We start from the raw sequence: 17,048 nt of genomic DNA, 5'->3' as shown, positions 1-17,048 counted from the left end.
ATCTTAATCATGTCCAAGACTCATTCACTAATGTCCCAAGTCAGACAGTAACGTCTAAAATGTGCACATTCACACTTTTGTACATCTATTATGCATTGCATTAAATCCGTTAGTTGATTGCATTTTTCCTTTGGACTTTTTCAGTGGATAAAATTTCGTGTATATTCTTTGAGTCACAATTTTTGGTATACAATATACAATCTGAACTACATTAATGAGGGTTTAAAGAAGAGGGGTAGATTGCTTTTCAATATAACTTATCAAAAACATTTACAAAAGCGCCTTCTAATGTATTTGACTGTGGGGCTAGTTAAACATATCTATCTGCAGAGCAACCAAGTCATCCTGGCAAATAAAACTGTTTACACGTTCTTTTCCTGAAGAGTGATTAGAAGCTCAGGGGATCAAGAGAAGCTCAATGCCCTTTTATGTTTTCATCCTAATGACATTTTCTTTGCAAACTTGTCAGTTGCCCATTTTTGCTTCAGTTATGTATCAAGTGTAATACTTTCTAATAATAAGTCAAGTACATGCTTGGTTAATAATCCTTCCAAAATTAACCGTGCTATAAAAGAAGGTTGGCTCACTGTCCTACTCAATTATCTAAATGTGTTTAAACTCTTTCCAAAATCAAGAGACTAGCATAGAATGCAATAATTATATGGTGTTTATACACATATAATCATCAGATTAATACTGCATCCTTTGTTCCATTCCTGTAAGGAGAGGAAACAGATTCAAAGACAGAGCCGACCTTTTAAACACATGGGAATTTAATTGCACTAATAATAACAATGCTGAATGATCACAGCAGCTTATAGGTACATATCACCTTTTCTTCAAGAATTCATAGTGACTTTCATTGAAACTTAAAATATGTCCTGTTGAAACACACTTAGTGCTAACTATACAATATTATTTAAGTCAAAGGGGATTAAACTGTGCCTTTCAGAAAACATAAAAGTCCAGGAACAAACTCTGCATTTCAAAGTATTTGAGAAATGGCTTTTCCCCTAGCATCAGGTTTTAACTAAGTACCATGTTATTAACCAGTTTTATCTCATGTTCCGTTTTAATATATAGCCTGTCAGTCTAGTTCCACTGAGAAAGAGAGGAATCAGAGGAGAGCTCCTCAGCTCAGTTGTGTTGGTTATTTCTCATATTACACTTTAAATTCCCCCTCCTAATCTCATATCCCTGCCCCAAGGATTCCCTGTCTTGTACCAGAGACAAGTCTCAAAGCCATTTCCTCCTAAGCCTTTGCTTGGAAGGGGGTTATTTAGTTCAGCTACACCTGCAGTTTTACCACTTGGCCTTTTCAGCAGTTACACTGTCTCTAAGCACGTTCAAATCTTCTGCTCTTCAGTTATGAAACCTTTCCAGCAAAGCTTCTCAAAGTTTCAACTCCAAAAGATCGTGTTAACTCAGTACCAAAGTTTCAACCCAAAGCATCTCAAGTGTCCAAATTTATTGTTAAGAATAAGTACTGGCCATCGTCATGGTGCAAAGACATGTTAAAGGAGAGCTCCTTGCACCTGTCTTCATTTAAATCTTTGTTCTCCGAGCCAGGAAGGACCAGTAACAAACTGGTAAGTCCTCTTTGGGGACTTTAGAAAGATTTCCAGGCACTCTCAGGCATGGCGTACAGGGAAGAATGTAGATACTTTTCCCACCACAGACAGTAAATATGCACTCAAACCTGTGTAACAGGTTGGAGAACTCAGCACTGCTTCCCTGAGGCTGCAACTCACAGGCACAGATGCCAAGGCACAATTCTTCCCAGACCTGTGTTTTCCATTTCGTGGCCAAAATGAAACAGCCTAGTTTCTTAATGGCCAGGAGAAGCAGCTCACGGGTTTCAGCTGCGTTTTCATAGCAAGGAAAGTTGCCTAAGCGTCTTAACAGATCATATATGTTCTATGTCGTTCAGGAGGAACCAGGAGTAGATGGGGCAGACTCATCATAGCCTAAATGAGCCAAGACAAAGATTTCCAGATTATAAATACAGAAACTAAATGATACCAACATGGAAAGTACTTAGAAGACTGGCTTCCCCTTACCAAATTGGGAACTAAATCCCTGTAGAAAGCGATGCATCAAATTTTTCCATAAATGTACAGGTTCTAGGAGGTTAGGAGTAGAGAAGACAGGTTCTGGAAATGGCTTCTGGGAAATTTCCCTTCACTTTATAGGGCTTTCTGACTGTTTTTCTACAAAATGAAAACACCAGACACTAGGTCTTCTAAGCTCTCTTCTGGACCGAAATTGTTAAAATAATTCTACAGCAACTTTCCCTTCCTCTGTCAGCCAAGGTCTCCTCCAGTGGGTTGGGGGAGATTTTCCTCTCTTACTGGTGATTGCTATCTAGAGCTGGCACAGCTTTCCATAGAGCTCAGCCAACTCCTCTGTACTCAGAACATATTTTTTTGTCCTGCTAAGACATAGCCTTTTATAGCCTGTAAGTAATGGTTTCCTAGAACTAAAGAACAAGGAGGAACAGAGGTAGGAGGCTATTATCAGAAGTGCTCAATAACCATCACTCTCCTGTGAGGTAGACAATTGGTGAACACAGTATGCAGGCAGGAATGCAGAGAAAATCTACACCGGGCAAGGAGACCTTTTACACGGTTGACGTTATGGTGTGAGAACTCAGAAATACATTTTATTCAGTAACCTCAAGGAAAATTTAATATGCCATGTCCTTTACAAAGATGCATGTAGATATATGTGACCAAGGATAAAGTCAGAAAAAGAAAATAGAAACAAAAATGCTCACAAGGACTGAGCTCCTGAGGTACTAGTGACTCAGGTGAGGTCCGCCGCTGGGTGACGACGCATTCTTTACCTTTTCACGGACACGCAAAGAAACAATTCTGATCTCAGAAACAGAATGCTTACAACGTGATACCAGTCTCCACGCTCTACCTTGATGCATCATCTGCACGCTTTAGAATACCGCAACTTTGCGTTCTGTCTTATCCTACACAACCCAACTGAGAAACTTTTGTGATTTGGGAGGGCCTAGATTCCATGTCTTTAAATTTTACATTCTCCGTTTGCCATGAGGAATGAAAGAGATCACGGGTTATGTTCAAAAAGATAATTGAGCTATGTTCACATAAAGCTGAAGATAGCCCTGGGTCAGCCTCATGACGAAAACCTGGCTTTACCATATCAGAAACACCAACGATCCATGGTACCCAAGCTCCTCCACTCACAAGAACACATGCAACGCAGACCTTGACTGGTCAGAGATGCGCAGGTAAAGCACCAGAATGAAGACCTGGGAACGTGTGAGACGAGCCCTTTACCACGGCTATTCTGTGCTGCTTGGCCAGATACCATAGGCTGAGGAATTTATAAATAGCAGAGCTTTATAATCTGCAGGCCCTGATGCAGCTACACACAGCAGAAGGCAAGAGGGGTAACAAGGACCTGACTCCGCCCACAGTCCTGTCTACCGCAGTGTTAATCCAGCTCGGAGAGCAGAGTTCTCACTGCAAAACACCTCCCAATGGGGGCTGCTTTCCTTCCATCGGGCGCGTTCCAACCACGCGTTTGGGGCACATATTCAGACCAGAGCACCCTCTGTTCCCATCTAGAGAACGACCGTTGACTCTAAGCACTCTACGGGAAAGTCTCTAGACAAAGCATTGTCAGGGCATATACCAGCTTGGTCTTCATCTCACAGATACCCACCTTCCTCTGCATCCCAGGTGCTGGGATTAAAGGCATGCACCACCACCACCACATCTACTTTTCTTTCGTTTTAATTTTTTGAGACATAGTCTCGACCCATGGCTAGGCTAACCTGGAGCTCATTATGTAGCTCATTATGACTCTAAACTCCTGGCCAGCTCCCTACCTCAGCTTCTCAAGTGGTAGGATTACAGGTGTGAATCACAACACCCAGCTCAGAAGCTTAAAAATAAATGCTGTTAAGTTTTTTCCATTTACATTGACATTTTTGAAACTCAGTTGTAGATATATGTCGGCATAGCCAACACAAAAACATTCTATAAATGAAAACTCCAGGTAATATTTGATGCATTTCATAAGATATCAGACAAACATAATCTCCAACCTTTATGCATATAAATAAGACTGTAAATTTATTCCTATAGTAACTTCCTTTATATTCTAAATAAATTCAGAAATAATTTAAGACTATACTGACTTACCTTCATTTCCCATTAACTCTTATCTGATTACAAGTTTCTCTTAATTTTAATGTGATCTATCTAGAATGGAATTGTTTCAGTACCCTAATGGGAGAAGTCTGAACTATCTGTAGACCACCCAAGTAGACCTTTCAATTCAGATAAGATCAGAAGAGAACACTAGATCTGTTACTGAAAAGTTTTTGCAGACCACATAAGGGAAACGGGCCCATTATAAAATAACAATGGCACAGGGTTCTCAAGCCACAAAAGCCCCAAGAACCTTGTTCTCTAACCTAAGCCATAACACCGAGATGATTAAATATATCTCTTCTTTGAAATCAAATTTGTGCATGTCTTTCTGATAGAACAAAGGGAAAAGTATTTTTATACAGGAGAACATACAGTACGCCAGAAAAATAACATACATGACAGTACCAGAGAAACAGAAAACTACCAATCCACACATATACATCCTAGGACTCAAACACAAGAATTATGCATTAACTACCTTCCCACATGAATAGAAATGAGAAGGGGAAGGGGGAGAGGAAAAGGTTTTCCTCCTGGGTTTATTTTCTACCTCTTAACACAGGTAATGCACTGATGTAGCCTAAACATGTTACTAGTTGCTAGACAGGGCTACATACTGTATATGGAATTAGTTTTTACACAAATCTAACAACTCAGTTGTTTCTTGCGTGGTTTTCTAAGGACTAATACTAGGAGTAGCTAAGGTATATGCAGAATATCATCTGGTTCATAAAGCGTATACAAATTATTATGGAATCATTCCAAATGAAACTTTTTTGCATAAAGTGCTTGTTTAATCTTTCTTTTTCTCCTCATTTAAATTCATCCAATGGCATTTTTATTCATTATAATTAAAAGTGCTTCATAATTCAGTTTTACCCAGTATTCCAAAGTAATTTTAGGAAAGTTATAAAGATTGAAGAAAAGCTAGATTTTTAAATTCTGAAGCAGATCTAGGGAACACTACAGGAAGCAAAGAAAAATACAGTCATTGACCATAAAATGGATGATGCACTTTAATTATCAAGCATCTGTTGTTTGAAAAATGAGCCATATATATATACACATATATATATACATAGGTGTACATATGTTTTTGATTACTGTAGTGAATGAAGATTTGTATAGTTTACAGATTTTCTTAGTTGCATGAGAATTATATTTTCACAAGAACACACCTAAATACAAGTACAACAACCAAGTATATAATAAGTATATTTTTTAAAGTATACCTTGACCAAAATTTTATTAATAAATGTGACAAATAATTTACAAGAGGCGAAATAGAATAATATAGTAATAATAGTTACAATAAATTTTAGGCATTTTTTAAAGAAAGAACTTTACTTAAAAGAGAAAAAAAAAAGTAGGAACAGAAATGTGTGAGGCATCTTTAATTTCCAACAAAACTAACCATGGATGCCTACTGTAGCCAATGTCAACAGAGCCAACCCTTCAAAGGGCAAAGGTATCTGATTAAGTAAGACTTGTAAAACAACCACTCCCCCAGCTGATAAGCTCGCCTCTGAGCCCATGTTTTCTTCATTTAAAAGGTGGGGGTCACATTAATCACAAGGATTCTTGTTAGCCAGGTAATAGAGCTGACAGCATTTGATGATTACAAATAAAATGTCCACGTGGACAGACAAAAATCAGCATTCCGTGACTGTTTGGCAAAGCTCACTGTACAAACACACTGGAACTATCCCACCATGTCTCCAATTTCTCACTGGGGATTAAAAGGCATTTTCTATTTCCCACTAAACTTGAGATTCTGTGTTGGCGAAATAATGGGGCTCAGCACAGTTTTGCCTTCCACATCAACAATCCCAACCTCTTTACTCAGTCCTCGGGGGACAGTGAAACAGGGCACACGCGTGCGTACACACGCACACACACACGCACACACACACAGAGTTATCAACACTGCTTAGCTTCCGGATTGAGAACATTTCAGAGGCGGCTGGCACTTACCTTGCAAAGACGTGTTGGGTAAACCGGCTTCATTCTCTCCCATTTTATTATTTCTCTTTAAAAGGGACCAAGCAGTTTCAGGTTGTGTCTAGCCTGCAAGCCTAGTGACCTTCTGACTTTCTACTGTAGCATTGTAACAGTACACTACCGGCTCCCTTCTGTGAATAATTACCCTTCTGCTTCCTGGGCTACCTGGGCTTGCAGGACCTGTTTTACTATGAAGTAAGCTCACAAGCTTTCATCCAATGTCCTGTTACCAAACTGTTTCAGAAAACACGGCTTTGTTTCAGTTTTGATATTGACTTTTAATTCCATATTTCCACTTTATTCTAGAAACATATTTACATTTTTTCCCCGGATGTCAGTATTAACAACAAGCCGTGGTTCAAAGCCAGTTTTCTTTTTATCTTTTATTTTTCCTTTTAACATTCTCAATATGTTTCTCTTAGAGATATACAATAAAATTTATGTGAACAATGCAACATCGATCTTCTTATATAGAAAATTAATATAGTTCATCTTATATCGTTATGTTGAGCTGTGAAACCGAGTGATACCTATTTCAGGAAATTAATATGAAGACTGAAAATAATGTGTGATTCTATTCAACACTGAGCGACGAAGATGAGCATAGAACAGAGAGTCTCTCTTTTTCCTCTTTCCCTTCCTCTCTTGAATTGTCCTTTCTTCCTCCTGTTCTTTTCCCTGTGAAGTAGATGGAGCTCTGGCATCACAGACTGAACTCTGACATGAGCTATGCTACTTACCAACTGAAAGATCTTTATTGTTTGTTTTTTTGTTTCTTTAGGATAAGGGTATACTTTGTAGCCCAGGTTGGCCTGGACCCCTACAATCTTTATGCATCTGTCTCCCAAGTGCTGGAATTTCAGGTGTACCTTTCTACATTCAGCATAACTGCAAATTTTTAAATAAATTATTCCATTCAATTGTGAAGATCTCAGTCCTCATTTGTATAAAGAGACTACAGATAGTCATTTACATTTATAAAAGGAACATGGTGTTAACTTAGACTATTGTGCCTAAGGAAAAACAAGCTTGAAAAAGATAAGTCATAAATTAGAAATTTATCTTTAAATAATAATATGCAAATGACATAAGAATTGTTCATTAAGTTATGGGAATTTATTTTTTTGCTTTCTCCCTTTAGAGTTCTTTAACTATCAGCTTAGAAGTTAGAGAGGTAAGAAAAAAAAGATATGTGCATGGCAAACTCTTTCCCTAACGCTTCTTTAATTTTTTGCAAATAATCTATATACCATATTTGCCAGTTTATCAATGCAAATTTTGATTAAATACTCATTCTGTGTACACGGCAGAAATGGCAAGATGCTAGAAATTATCTTCAAATGCATTATTAAGGAAAACAAACATGGCATTAAAATATACTTATCACAATCCAATGTTCTTTTTAAGATTTTATAATGTGTGTGTGTGTGTGTGTGTGTGTGTGTGTGTGTGTGTTCAGGTGTTCACACACATTAGGAAAGGGCTTTCTGATCCTTTAGAGCTGGAGTTACAGGTGGCTGTGAGCCATCAGCCCTGGGTTTTGGGAACAACTTGGGTTCTCGGTTTGAACAGCACACACTCTTACTAGCTGAGCCGCTCTCCAGCTCCACAATGCAATGCTCTTTGCTTCCTTTCCTATGTCTCTGGCTTTCAGTTTCCTCAGCTGTGGTATGAGGAAGCCAGACCACCTATTACTGAAGCCCACTCCATAAGTGTAGGCCAGCTCTCATCCTCGCTGTGGTCTGCTCCAGAATGCAGTGTCCTTTCGCTCAGTACGACTTCATATTTTAACTTATATGCTGCCATATACTAGAAACTTCACCAAAAGTCACCTGAAATTGAATGTTTTCTAGTAAGACACTATAGTCATCACAGTCTGACTTCACTGTCACATGAACGAGAGTCTCAATCCTCATTCCTTTGACAAACTTGGAAATGTATTGAGACACCTGCCCCGGGCACCTACAATTAGTCAGCAATAAAGCACCCACTATCTCAGGGGTGAATTATGAATTATAGCATGAAGAATGCTACAGTGAATGCGGGAACAGAAGTCTTATTCTCAAGCCAAGAATAAAGCATAATCAAAACAAATCATAGCATAACAGAACAGCAAGCGTTTCTTCTTACAGGCACAGCGAAAGCATAAATATACATTATGTTGAAACCATTGTAGTAGCCAGACAGTAGCATCCACAGTACAATACACGTCTCCCCTTTCTGTTCTATGCCTTTGCTATGCTTGGAAAACTTTCAGGAAGTTTTTATTGCTCTTCTTGTTATTGTATGCGAGTGGATATGTTCGTTTTTAGTGTGTGCACCTGCGAGCTTGTTTATTCGGAACCAGAAGGTGTCTTCCTCTCTGTCTCCTTTTTGGCATAGGTCTCTCACTGAAACTCCATCTCAACCAGCTCATTTCTGGGTTCCTCCTGTCTCTACTCTCCATGTTGTGATTATAGTTGCACATTGAACTCAGCTTTTTTTGTGAGTGATGGGGCTCCAGTTCAGGTCCTCTTGCTTGAAAGGCAAGCACTTTATTGATTTAGCTCCAAAACCCCAAATTTTTTGTATAACTATAATATTTTCTATATGCTTACAAAACAACTTATTTACTCCTTACCTGAATGAATGACTTGTAAAAATTCTTCTGGAGACTCTTCTGGGTTAAGATTCCCTCTGTGAGCTCCTGGGTTAAGGGTCCTAATGTGAGCTCCTAGGTTAAGATTCCCTCTGTGAGATCCTGGGTTAAGAGTCCCTCTGTGAGCTCCTGGGTTAAGAGTCTCTCTGTGAGCTCCTGGGTTAAGGTTCCCTCTGTGAGCTCCTGGGTTAAGAGTCTCTCTGTGAGCTCCTGGGTTAAGGTTCCCAATGTGAGTTCCTGGGTTAAGGTTCCCTCCGTGAGCTCCTGGGTTAAGGGTCCCTCTGTGAGCTCCTGGGTTAAGGTTCCCTCTGTGAGCTCCTGGGTTAAGTTTCCCTCTGTGATCTCCTGGGTTAAGAGTCCCTCTCTGGGGTCCTATATCTCTAACATCTCTGAACTTCTCATTTCACCTTCATTTTTCCCACATTGTATTTAAGAAACAATTGTTTCTAATTTTGTCCACCTGATCATGCATCTAGTAATTGCCTAGCTTCAGTCATGAACCCACTGAGTAGCCCATCAGGCACCAGTGGATAATTTCAAACCCATGGACACGTGGAAAGCCCTTGTTAAACTCAGTGAGCCTCAAAAGAAAACAAAACATGTTTGTGGAAAGAGAATTATAGAGGGGGCCGAGGGAATAGTAACAAGAGGGAGACAAAAATGTGTGTGAGGTTTAACGGGATCAGGATGTACTACATCTATATAAGAAGTTATTTTTTAAAAACTTGATGGAATTAAACTCAGACATTTCATCACCTAGTTTTCTAGAATAAAGATCCTTCATTGCATTGGAAGTTTTATTGCATATCTGTAGTAAGGTATTTCTATGTGGTGATCAATAAGATGGCTCAGTGGGATCAAACACTTGTCAAGGAAGCCTCATGACCTGAGGTGGATCCCTGGAGAACACAGTAGGAGAGAGCACTGACCTCCACATCTCTCTCTCTCTCTCTCTCTCTCTCTCTCTCTCTCGCTCTCTCTCGCTCTCTCGCTCTCTCGCTCTCTCGCTCTCTCTCACTCTCTCGCTCTCTCTCTTACATGCATATACCAGTGATGATGACATTGATGATGATGAAGATAATAATATTAATGATAATAATAATAATAATAAAATAATACCTAGATCGGGCTTTCTGATCTCTATAGGTGCTAAATATAAGAATCCTGTCAGAAAAAATTATCTGCAGATGCTTATGCTGCACATGACCAAAGAATGAATAGTGACTAATGTTTTATCATGCTGGGGGATACTAGTGTATTGCCGCCCTCTCCCCTTGTAGTCATTGGGTTCTGTGTCCCAAAGATGAAGAATATAACCTGTGACTCGTTGTTAAGGATTCTTCATTAAGAAGGAAACAGTGTAAGTCATAATTAATGAAATGGAGAGTGTTGTCATTATAATGATCTTTCTACTGCAGTTTCACTAAATAAAGAAGCCAAGAATATTTACAAATCCCCCCCCCACACACACACCCCACTCGTATCTAAGTGAGTCATGTAATAGTGCCAGGTTGGAACTCAGGAATGTTTCTACAAATGATTCTGATTTGCTTCTGGGAATCACATTCTAAAGTCACATTATAGAAAAACTATGTAATACGGCATATAAAACACCTTGGAATCATGGTATATATAAAATTTATATGGCAATCTATTTAAATATTGGCTTAAATGGCAGAAAGTTTGAAAGTAATATGCTCTTGTAAACTGTCCCAGCCTTATCCTTGTGAATATGAAACCTAATTTGTGCCACTCTTTGGAAAAGGAAAGCCATCTTTACCCCTTTCTCTCTCTCTCTCTCTCTCTCTCTCTCTCTCTCTCTCTCACACACACTCACACACACACACACACACACAGAAGTAATAAAGAACAAGAATGAGCTGAGCTGAGTGTCTTTTGAAAGAGGGAAAATGTTATGTAAATGTCTAACACCTTCAAGAGACTATGAAAGGAAGTGAGTGGAATTCAAAGCCCACACAAACACAAAGAGATCTAAGTGTGCATAAGGACTAGTTGTTCCATAGTCTCTGGAAAAATTTCCTCATAAAGGAAAAGCACATACGGGAAAGAATATACATGGCACCTGCCCAGTACAAACCTAGAGTGCTGATGCTCTCAATTTGGGAATTTTAGGATATATAGAAATGTAAAAATTAAAAAAAAAAGCAAAACAACAAGAAAAAACACCGAAAGCCTGGAGTATGATTATTTAATACGATTGCCAAACTCAGATGTTTTTTCCATGGACTTTTAAAGAAGTTCAGTCAAATGCTCAAGTGGTGTTATTAACACAGAGGCAAGTTTACTTCCTCAAATACCTTGAGATAAATCAAAGGGCCTAAAAAATTCTATCTCTGTGACTCAGATGTGCTCGCATAGCTCTGGCCATGTCTGGTGAGTCAGGCCATACTAGGAAACGGAGTATTTTCTATCTTTCCGATTCTTACAATGTCCTCAAAGAACAATAATTCAAAAAAACAACAAAGAAAACCAACTATGATTCCAAATTGGACATGGGATTTTGGAAAATGCTAACTAAATAAAAGCCTCTAAAATCTGTTCAAAGTTGAGAGTCTTCTAACCACCATTTGGTACTCTGTGCTTAGAGGAAGCTGGGATAAGAGGGAGCTTTTCCCTTGTCTCCTCTTAACATCTTAAAAATAGGTGTATATACCCAAAATGAACAAAGTAATAACAACGACTCATTGCACTGAACACTGAATTACTTAGTCAGCTCATCAAGTATCATCACATAAGTGTAGAAAATATCAAATTAGGGGCTGGGTGATGACTCAGAGATTAAGAGCACTGACTGCTCTTGCAGAGGACCAGTTCCAGCACTCACATGGTGGCTAACAACTGTCTGTAAGTCCTGTTCCAGGGGATCCAATGCCCTCTTCTGGCCTCTAGATTACCAGGTACAAATACAAGCAGGCATCACACATACACATAAAATGAAAGTAAATAAAAATTTAAAAAATAACAAATTAGTTATGAGAATCAGAGGGGAAAGTATTTCCCATATAAGGTTCTCCTTATTTTAAAAATTTCTTTTTATTTCCTTTCTTCTTCCTCTTTTTCTTCTTCTCTCTCTCATTCTTTTATAATAAAGTCAAAGTGGCATAGTACGCTTTCCTAGAAAATGATTCTAGGAGAACTGCTTTTGTTCCCCGTCATAATGGGCTGCTACTTTCTACTGAGAATGTTTCTTCTCTGAATGGTTTTACTTTCCTGCTGACTGCCTGCCAGCTAGCATTGTTAAAGAAAAGAAGATGGAGGATTAAAGTCCTCAACCTTCCCCCTAGCAGCTGGTACTTAAAACAGTGTTTCTTCTAAAGTGAAATGGCTGCCGTCTTTCCAACAGTGACCAGATTTGCCAAATGAAGAAAGACAGAGAGAAAGAATTGATGGGAAAACAGAAAGAGTGCTTTCTGGATGGGTTTCTGTGGAGAGATGCAATGGTGGGATCTGGGAAAGTCAAACAACCCTAGGAGGATGGTATAGAATCAGGTTCTCATCACTTTGGGGGATGGACAGCTCATGATAGCTGGGCGATTGTAAGAATGAGTAAGTGAACAAATAGAGAGACAGACTCCAGTGTTTCACTCATCCATAATTCCTTCACGTCTCCTCTAATGCCTTTAGCCTCCCTGTATATTAATGTATCAATTAGTTAATTTTTAAATATCACTCTAAATATTAGGTAATGTTAACCAAGTTCCTGCTTCCTGTTCTCAAGGCTTTTAAATCTCTTCTTAGTTGTTAATTTTACATTCCAGAGTCCTATTTTTAATAAATGTTGACAGTTAATCAGTGAAAATCATTAACACGTATCTCCTTTCTCTCAACGTTTAATAATAAAATTAAGAAAACACAGATAGGGAGCTGGAGAGATGGCTCAGCGATAAAGAACACTGACTGTTCTTACAGGAGACTGGGGTTCAAATTCCAGCACCCACATAGCAGCTAACAGCTATCTGTAACTCCAGCTCCCAGGGATCCAACAGCCTCTTCTGTCCTCCATGGGCATTGTATGACACGGGTGCTCTTACCTACATGCACACAATACACACATACACATAAAATAAAAATAATGAATAAAATATTTTTTAAAAAGAACATACAGATAGTGGCGTATAAATTTGAAAGCTCTTAGTGTTCTCACTTTCCTCTTTTGCAATGCCATCAGTTTTCTGGTTTGAGAGAACTGTTCAAATCTTTAGTTTTGCTAAAAACTTAGAAACTCATTTTCTTCAACATTGGTGACCAATGTAAAATGAATATATTTTAAATTTCATAATCATATAAAGAAATTAGCTGAGATTGAATTACTCCTAGTAGCCTCTAATAAAATAGAAAAGTGAAAGTTTTGTCTTTATCAAAAATGAAACTGTAAAATGCATTAAAATCTTGGGAGCAATTGAAATTACATCTAAAGAAAACTCTACTTTCCAACTTAAGGGTAATTGTAAGACATTACAAATCTTGCACTTATCTATCTCAGACATCTTTATTTTTTGGAAACTTGTTTTTCAATACAGAATCTGAAATGTTTTTGATTAGTTATTCACATTTTACTTATCACATTCCTGGAGTAGCTGGGAGTCCTGGGCTGCCAGCCAACCTCTGGGGTCCCAACATGCCAGGTCCAGCCACCAGTCACACAGCAAGCAAACAAATATAAAGGCAAAAAGGCAGGAAAGGGGGATAAGAAAAATGGCCATTTAGCAAAAACTAAGTATTTTAGCACATCTTTGGGATACTCAAAGGAGCTTTAGGTTTAAACAGAGGAAGAATTGAGACAGGGTATACATTATTAGCCAATGTTTGTCAGACCTGTGGCCTAGCTGATCATTCTGGCTCTTTGAGGTAGGTACTCCTACAAAAGCCCTTAGCATCTTGGGGATGGGGGGCACTTGGTTTCCATGAAACAATTATTCCTGTTTGGAGGTGATCTTGTGATGTAATGGTCCAGTTATGAGGCGCTGTTCCTAGAATCCAAAGTGCTTGAAGGTTTAGACCAATTTGGGAGACCAGTAAAAGATGACAGAAAGATGTGTTGTTTTTATCTTTATAATTTCAGCTTTGAAGGAGGGTGAGACAGGACTTTGTCACCCATTTTAGACACTCCTGGAGGGATTAATGTTCTGATTGCTTTATGTTTCTACCTAACCTCTGAAAGCTAATTAGGTGACTACTGTGCATGTGTGCATATCTGTGGACGTATGTGTGCATGCATGTGTGCATGTGCTTGCAAGTGTGTGTATGTGTGTGCGTGTGTGAATTTCTGTGTGTGTGTATGTGTGTGTATGTGTGTATGCATGTATGAGCTGCCTACCACCAAACCCAGGGACTTGCACAAACTAATCGTGGTCAATCACAGAAACATATCCCCAGCCTGGCTTTTTAATAAATTACTGGGTTTGTCTCAGGCACAACATAAATATGAAAAATATAATAATAAGTTTACCACTAAATAAGCACTCTAGAATTGCTATGCTTGAGTTTCAAATAAAGGTGATTCTATTAAGTGGTCAATATGAACACATAAATTCCTTAATTTTCTAAGCAAAGGGAAACACCTCTAGGCATCTAAATCTCAACTCCCCAGTCAAAAGACATAGGTTGGTCAAATGGATTAAGAAACAAAATCTATGTATTTGTTGTCTACAAGAAACTCATCTCACCTTCAAGGATAGGCACCACTTTAGGGTGAAAGGATAGAGAAATATTCCAAACAAATGGCTCTATGAAACAATTGCTATTCTAATTTCTGACCAAATAGACTTCAAGTTAAAATTAATCAGAAGAAATAATGAAAGTCACTACAGTCTGATCAAAGAACCAATCGACCAAGAGGAAAACACAACCATGAACATATAACCAAACCGTGGTGTGCCAGTTTCATAAACACAATCCTTCTGGACTTCATGCACAGATTAACCCCAACTCAGTAATGTAGATGACCTCAATTCCTGATTTTCTCCCATACACAGGTCACCTCTGGACAAGAAATAAACAGAGAGACATCTGAATTAAATGACACCATTCATCAAAGGCTGTAACAGACATTTACAGAATACTCCACCCAAGCACCAAAGACTCAGCAGTACATAGAAGCTTTCTTAAATTGACTACATACTGGGAAACAAAACAAAGCTCAAAAATACCAGAAAATGAAATAATTCCATGTATTCTATCAGATCACAACACGAGAAAACCTAAGGACACATTTATTTTTAGTTCATTTTTTTTTATTGAGCTTTCACACTTCATACAATAGTTCTTAATCAAAGTCAAACCCCCTCCCCCATCCATCCCTCCCCCAAACCTCATGTATTCTGCCGTACATGCTAAGTCCTATTTATTCCGGTGTTAGTATCCAAGTGTCCTTCAGGGCAAATGGTCCACTGGAGTCTAGTCGGCCCACCTAGTGACTGTATGTAAGTCATACTCTCCCTCACACAGCAGCTGTCAGTCTCAAATAGTTCTCAGTCTATTGCCGGCCTGTTACCCATTTCTCTGCTCCCCTCTGGGCCCCTGAGTTGACATGGATCTTGTGCTTGACACACCACCATTACCGCAAGTTCACATGTGCAAGCTTCCAGTGGCCCGGAAGCTTCTGCTTCCCTGTGTTCAGGCACCAGCTCTGGCTCTTACAATCCTTCTGCCCCCTCTTCCACAATGATCACTGAGCCCTGGGTAGATGAGGTTCCACCTAGGAGTCCTGTTTAGCTCTCTGCAGTCTCTTATTTTTAAAATTTGGGCAGTTGTGGCCTTCTGTATGCATCACACTGTTTTATAAGGAAGCTTCACTGGAAAGAGTTGAGGGGTGCACTGGTTTTCTCGCCACCCCTTATTCTGCTATGTTCTTTCTGTAAGGACACATTTTTAAGGAATGTTCACCATTCTCTCTTCTACTGATAAGGGCAATAAAAATGGAGGCAATGGTTTCCCAAAAAGCGTTGCAAATATTTAGCAAATAATTGCAAGAATTGGCACAGGAGTACCCAGTATAATTATGAAGTTTAAAACATTATGTAAAGATCATGCCTATAAAATGAAGAAGACAGCAGTCTTTCCTTCATGTTAACACTGTGGGAACAGCTTGGGAAGATGTTCACATGGCTTTGGGATTCTATGCTGTATGTATCCATCAAAGGCAAAAATCTAGATGTTAAGTATTTAGCATATTATATTATATAGAGTAGTATTTTAAATCCCACAAACTTCTACAGTGGCCTACTATTTCCCTGCCTGAACCCACCAGATAGTGATTCCCATGTAATTCCTAACTTGGTTTCCAGGTGTGATAGAAAGTCATGTGGATAGTCTATCTGAATTATCCTTGGCATGAAGGTAAGGGAAGTGAATACAATTCTTCTGGTCTCTGAAATTATATCACAGTGAATCCTAATTCTTGCAATCAAGCATGATCATACTGTTCATTATAAAGTAAAACATTTATAAATAGGAAAAAAGAATGGACACCTGAGATTCCATGAAATTAATAACCTTCCATAAGGTCAGGGAAACAACACAGTATGGCTAGCTATATGTCATCTGAGGAGTAACTAAAATATATAAACACACAAAAACGTGAATGCAAAACACTTTAAATTATCCAAACAATAAATGGGTGGCTAAGTATAGAGTTCACCAAAGAAGAAATACAATGGTCAATAAGTATAGGAAAAAAAATATTCAACATGCGTAGTCATCAGAGAACAAGTAAAACTACACTGAGGCACTATCTCACCCCAGATAGAATGCTGCCTTAAGGAAACAAATGACAACTAATGGAGGTGAGAATGTGCAGATTATACACTGTTGAGAGGGTAAACTGGCAGAAACAGACTGGAAATCAGCATGGAGCTTCCCCTGAGACATATACTCAAGGGAATCAAAGTCAGCATACCACAGATATACTTGTGCATCTATGTTTATTTCAACACTATTCATAATAATCAAGATGGAATCAGTCTAGTATCCATCAACAGATGAATGGCTAAAGAAAATGTTCATACACATAGTAGAGTTTCACTTCACTGAAAATAAATATAATCATGTCATTGCAGGAAAATGGACAGAATGGTAGATCATCATGTATTATGTTAAGTGAAATAACTAAGACTTAGACAAATATCATGGCTTCAAAGGCAGAGTTTAAAGCAAATTAAAGAGAGGGAATATCATGGATTATCAGAAAATAAGAT

At 38.6% G+C, this 17,048-nt stretch overlaps 1 protein-coding gene across 7 annotated transcripts in view; it reads right to left on the bottom strand.

Annotated features, from left to right (window-relative positions):
* The window catches only part of Naaladl2 (N-acetylated alpha-linked acidic dipeptidase like 2), a 1,296,606-nt gene that overhangs the window by 937,555 nt on the left and 342,003 nt on the right, over positions 1-17,048 (bottom strand). For 2 of the 7 annotated variants that reach the window (XM_029560544.1, XM_029560552.1), the window contains exon 1: positions 6,168-6,266. The exons of the other annotated variants lie outside the window; for them this stretch is intronic. In XM_029560544.1, coding sequence (XP_029416404.1) covers positions 6,168-6,210 — 43 coding nt within the window. In that variant the 5' untranslated portion in view covers positions 6,211-6,266. Of the gene's footprint in view, positions 1-6,167; positions 6,267-17,048 lie in introns of those variants that run through there. 7 annotated transcript variants of the gene reach the window in all.

Source organism: Nannospalax galili, unplaced genomic scaffold (assembly GCF_000622305.1).
Source record: "Nannospalax galili isolate Female #2095 unplaced genomic scaffold, S.galili_v1.0 scaffold572, whole genome shotgun sequence".
Taxonomy (NCBI): Eukaryota; Metazoa; Chordata; class Mammalia; order Rodentia; family Spalacidae; genus Nannospalax; species Nannospalax galili.
Note: the sequence above shows the minus strand (reverse complement) of the source record. Positions and strands in the feature narration are given on the sequence as shown.